At 39.7% G+C, this 5,232-nt stretch overlaps 1 protein-coding gene across 3 annotated transcripts; it reads right to left on the bottom strand.

The window, feature by feature from the left end:
* Positions 1 to 297: 297 nt before the first annotated feature.
* On the bottom strand, positions 298 to 4,665 carry LOC114721007 (leucine--tRNA ligase, cytoplasmic). Of its 3 annotated transcripts, none has more exons than XM_028906780.1 (2): positions 4,620 to 4,665; positions 298 to 3,710 (listed from the first exon to the last, which is right to left on the bottom strand). In XM_028906780.1, the coding sequence occupies exons 1-2, from the start codon at positions 4,643 to 4,645 to the stop codon at positions 437 to 439; spliced, it is 3,300 nt and encodes a 1,099-aa protein (XP_028762613.1). In that variant the 5' UTR covers positions 4,646 to 4,665; the 3' UTR covers positions 298 to 436. The 3 variants fall into 3 exon arrangements, with proteins under 3 accessions (XP_028762613.1, XP_028762614.1, XP_028762615.1); XM_028906781.1 differs by having other exon boundaries at positions 4,551 to 4,633; XM_028906782.1 differs by lacking the exon at positions 4,620 to 4,665 and adding an exon at positions 4,179 to 4,331.
* Positions 4,666 to 5,232: the final 567 nt, after the last annotated feature.

The raw sequence follows: 5,232 nt of genomic DNA, 5'->3' as shown, positions 1-5,232 counted from the left end.
CTGATATTAAAAAAGTGTAGCCATCAGATAGAAATTAATTTAGCTGAGCCTGTCCTTGATGTGCAGTCGCAGTCATAATCTTCAATACGACCCAGAAAAAAATAGGCAGTCCATCCTAAGTTCCAAATCCGAACCAAGGAAATTAGTGAAAGGATCAAGGAAGCATTCCTTTATTGGTCAAGGGCTCAGCTCCAAAAATTACATACTCACAGAAGGAGTGCCCGTTGGCCAAAAAAACAAAAGACAAAAGCAAGAAAGAAGGGGTGCGCAAACAAAAAATAACAATTAACAGACAAATAGCAGGAAGGAAAAAAAAGAATCTCAACCAAGGAGTCAACTTAACAACAACCAAGACAGCATATAAGGAAACAAAAAAGGTATGATCCCGCATGTTTTTATAGCAAAACAAACCAATGTCCTAAAACTCATACAGGAGCTATCTAGTTAAGAAAATAGCCGTTGGGTTTCCAGGAGATGGGGGATTCTGACTTAGAAGAGAAACTAAAGAACCCGCTTTAGCAACAGCATCAGCATCTCCAGCAGACAAAATTTCCACATCTTCAAGACCTATCTGTCTCTTGATTAAGTCCAGGTTTTCCTGAAGAACCTCAATCTCACCAAATGGTAATCTCAAATCCAGAGCCCGAGCCCCAAGTGCAATTGCTTCCTCCTTCTTAAACTTCAAGAAAGGCATACAAAGCTTTTGGATTTGTTTAAAATTGGAGGACTGACCAACAGAACTCTTTTGTAAAGCCTCAATAATCTCTCCATCCGCAGCAAAAGTACGGGTTTCATGATTAAATTTGCTCTGAAGAATTCTCAGGCATTCAGCTTTCCAACCATCAAATTGTTCATTCACATATATCAAGCCAGTTAACTTGCTGTCCGGTGATGCAACTTGAGCACCTGCTTTATTGGCCTTCTTTGAACCAAAAAGTTGCTTTTGAAGCAACTTCCTCAACAAAACAATTGAGTCCTGCAAATATTTATTGGCACTCTTTAGGGTTAGATCCGGAGCATCCCCAGTAGGCCAACCCGCATTCACTACAAAACCATCCTTCTTCAAAAGCTCTCTCCAAACATATTCAGCATAATGTGGACATATTGGTGCTATAAGACGTGTTTGAACGTCCATAAAGCGCTGCACTAGTTCACGATTATAGCCTCCAACTCCACATGAGTATCTATACTCATCCCTGGCAGTCTGAAGGTCATAAAAGCCAGTCTTGAGAGCTTCTCGGAACATGTAATTCCTATAATGCTGCTCAGTTGTTTTGACAGCAATATTTATTTCATTGGCAAACACACGATCAGCATAAGTAGATGGAGGGCCAGCTCTCATTGATGATTCAGAGGCTAAAACATCTTCATACCATGCAAGCTCTTTGGTAAGCCTGAGAATTGCAGCATTTGCAGTCTCAAACACAAAATTTGCATCATCAACACCATCACCAGCATCAGCCAAAGAGAATCGCGTAGCATCAGCAGAAAACTCCTCAATTGCCTGACGCAAAGTCCTGAAATTTCCAGTAGATTTAGACATCTTCTCCGAATTGAGCATGATGTGGCCATTGCATCTAAATCCACGAGGCCAGTGATGCTTGGGCAGAATTGCAGTATGATTGTAAATGCAGAACGTAAGATGATTCTGGATCAGGTCCTTACCAGAAACCCGGAGATCAAAGGGATACCAATAGTCAAACTCAAGTTTCATTTTGTGGAGAATAGATGAAGAGATATAAGTTGATTTAGGGTACGGTCCACCACAGAATATATAATCCCAAACCTCATCAGTCATTTGTTCAGGTTTAACAGGAGACGAACCTGATCCATACATGTCTCCATTCTGTAAAATATGAGCGACAGTGTAGTAAGCCATATAAAGAGTGGAATCAGATAGAGACTCAACCAGGTATTGTTCATCCCATGGTATGCGTGTCCCCAGACCAAACGATCGTGAGCAAGCCCACTGATTTAGCCAGTCCAAAGTATGCTCAAAGCCATGTCGTGTCTCATCAGAATAAAGATTCATACTTGACAGGCACTCCTCAGCTAGCTTCTTCCATTCCGTTTCTCCATATGTAATGTACCATTGATCTGTAAGAGCTACAACACATTCATCACCAGATCGTGATATCACCTGCTTCTCTGGTTCACTGTAAACAATAGCCTGACCTGTCTCTAAAAGTTTAGTTCTAATCAATGGTTTGGCTTCCTGAACTTTCTTTCCTGAAAACTCTCCAACAATCATTGTTCCTTCAGTGAATCCTTTCAGGTATGTTTGCTTCTTGGCTTCTGCAAGTTTTTCTTTCTCATTCTGACTTTTTATTTTCATCTGCAAGCAAACTGTCTCTGCAGACTTATTTCCAAACTGTGGAACTTCAATAATAGGGACTATTTCAAAGGGCAATACCCATTCATCCTTGACACCATACTTTGCTCTGAATGCTGGTTTTGACTTCAAGTCATGCAAGGCCATGTAGTCATCAGGGGCATCACTAGGCACACTAGTAACTATCCCAGTACCTTTGTCCATTAAAATTGACAACATTGGAAGAGCATAAATGACCTCGTTCAATGAAAGAGGAGACTTCAATGGCAAGCCAATCAAGTCATAACCAGTCAGGTCAAGCAAGCAAGTGGGTTTCTCAGGGACTCGTGAGTGATTCTGATAGGCAAGATTAAGCGCTGCTCTTTTTGAGAGAATAAACACATCAGTTTCATTGACTTCAAAGGCTCCATAATTTCCATCAGGCAAAACCCATGCATTAGTTTGGCCATACATAGTCTCAGGCCTCAATGTCGCAGCAGCCAAATATACTTTTCTTCCCTCCAGCACTCCAAACTTAGTGGGAAAAGGTTGAAGGACCTCCATCTTTATGATAGTGTACTCTTGGGGCTGAACCCCTTCACCACTAGCTCTATCATGATCTGCACATGGCTGGCCATCCAAGGGAGAAAATATTGTATATCTAATGTCTTTGACAACCTTGCCCATGGACTTCAACTTCCTCATCTGCCATCTAACAAAGGAGTCGAAATATGGGTTCATATCTGTTGTGATGAAGGACCTCCTCCAGTCGCAACCCAGCCCAAATGCCTTAAGGTCCTCGACAGCCAGTGGAGGAAAGTAGGACAACCATTTATAAGAATCCTGGAATTGAGATATCTCACTATCAGATATGCCAAAGCTACGCATAATTTCCCACTGAAAGGCCTGTCCAGTTGATTTTGAAGCAACCTTGGACTTCTTCCCTTTAAATTTACCTGGAACTGCCCCTCCACTGTTATCCGCATTCTTTGAAGGCTCATCTTCTTGTTCCTCTACTTCACTAGGAAAGACAGGTGGATTTCCAAATTGCTGAATCTCTCTTGCAAGTTTATCAGCTGAGGCCTTGATGGGCATACCAGTGCAATGGAAAGCAAATGGCAGCAACACATTGGCACCTCTCAATCTATGATAAGCTGCCGCAAACTCCAATTTTGAAAGTGAGAATGCATGCCCAAGATGTAAGTATCCATTCATGTAAGGAAAGGGAAAGTTGCCGAAGAATTTTTCGCCAGGCTCAGGAAGCTTCTCACAAGGTTCGGCCTTGAAAACATCCTTTTCATCCCACCATTTTCGAACCTTGACCTCAATCTCTCGCAACCTGTCCCTCCTTGCAAAACTTCTACCACTTTCAGTCGCCATACTAGGAATCTGACGGCAACTGCAGCAAAACAATTATGCCACAATAATTATAGCTCAAAAAGAGTACTTGATATCAAAATGACCTATAGAATTCAGATCCAAAATGCCAAATCCAACTATATATAAAATCAGGAGAAAGAATTAACGCATACTTTGAAAGAAATATTATTATTGACAGTGGAGAAACTTTCGCATCTAATTCACGAAAATTCAATATGCACAAACAAGATAGATAGTTCCACCGCACTCATCCCCACTATTACTTGTTCTAGGATACAGATTTGACAACTCTTTTCTGATACTGAAGATGAATGTATTTGTTTAGCATTTATACGCAAAGAAAAGCTATCCAAGATTGCATGAACGTCGAGTTAAATCATGAACAAATTAAATGCCTCAACAGAACATATTGAATTCCCGCCAAGCTCGGAAAATCATCAACTTACTAAAATAGCAAGAACAAAATAGTCTCATATCATATTGATACCACAAATAAGGCCAGCACTATCATTGACACCTCAGTCACCGTTGATCTTTTTTTTTTTTTTTAAATGATATCCACCGAGGAATTTCCTGCATATATGATATTACTTTGACCGGGAATTCGCTTCCCTTTACGAACCAAAAACCATTTCCATGCAATTCCTCCTCACCATTCGAACCTCAGCTTTACAGTTGCTGCAGCAAAAACTTCCCACTCACCTTTTAGCGTTATAAAAAAAGCACGCGTGTGAAAAATACGTCACTTCAATAAACAACCCCACATACCAAACATAGTTAGATCCACCCTTTTGCGAAGTAGATGGTGGCCGCAGTCAGTTGGTGACTAAGATCAAGTGAAGAAAAATCATAGCTTTACCTGAAGAATTATTTCACCTACGTATCATTCATGTTCCAAAACTAAGGACAGATTGAGGAAGGGATTCACCTGAGATGGAGGCGTCTAATGACCATACACAGAAGGGAATCGATATGGGAGACCAGCAGAGAAGAAACCAGAAAAAGAAGGGTTTGTCCCTTCTATGGGCCGGATCTCCGGGTGGATAGCCCTAGTTGACAAATTTGGGCTTTGTTTGTGGGTCAAATCTCCACAAAGATCATGGGTCAAAATGGCCCAAAATTAATCCTCACAACCCACAAGCTCAATGTACGAAACGCAAACAGTTAGAGGACGATTTTTTTTTTTTTTTACCAGCAACAGAGGGAGCACAATAAGACCATCGCCGTATAATATTAAGGGATAATTAATCTGCAAGTCCTTATAGTTTCAACCAATTTTGAATCAGGTCCCTATAATTTTTTTTCTTTTTATCAGATCCTTATAATTTCACCTGTTTTTAATTAGGTCCTTGCATTTATTTTTCTTTTTATCAAGTTCTTATAAGATCACCTTATTTTAAGTAAGTCCCTGAATTTTTTATTCTTTATTTTATAAATTCTAATAGTACTATTTTATAAACATAAAATAGTATATATTATGTAATATTAGTTTATAAACAATAATATTCTAAAAATAATGAATTATTATAATAATTTTATTT

This window comes from Neltuma alba, unplaced genomic scaffold (assembly GCF_004799145.2).
Source record: "Neltuma alba isolate B1F8T4 unplaced genomic scaffold, ASM479914v2 tig00012009_pilon, whole genome shotgun sequence".
NCBI lineage: Eukaryota > Viridiplantae > Streptophyta > Magnoliopsida > Fabales > Fabaceae > Neltuma > Neltuma alba.
This window is presented reverse-complemented; position numbering and strand designations above follow the sequence as displayed.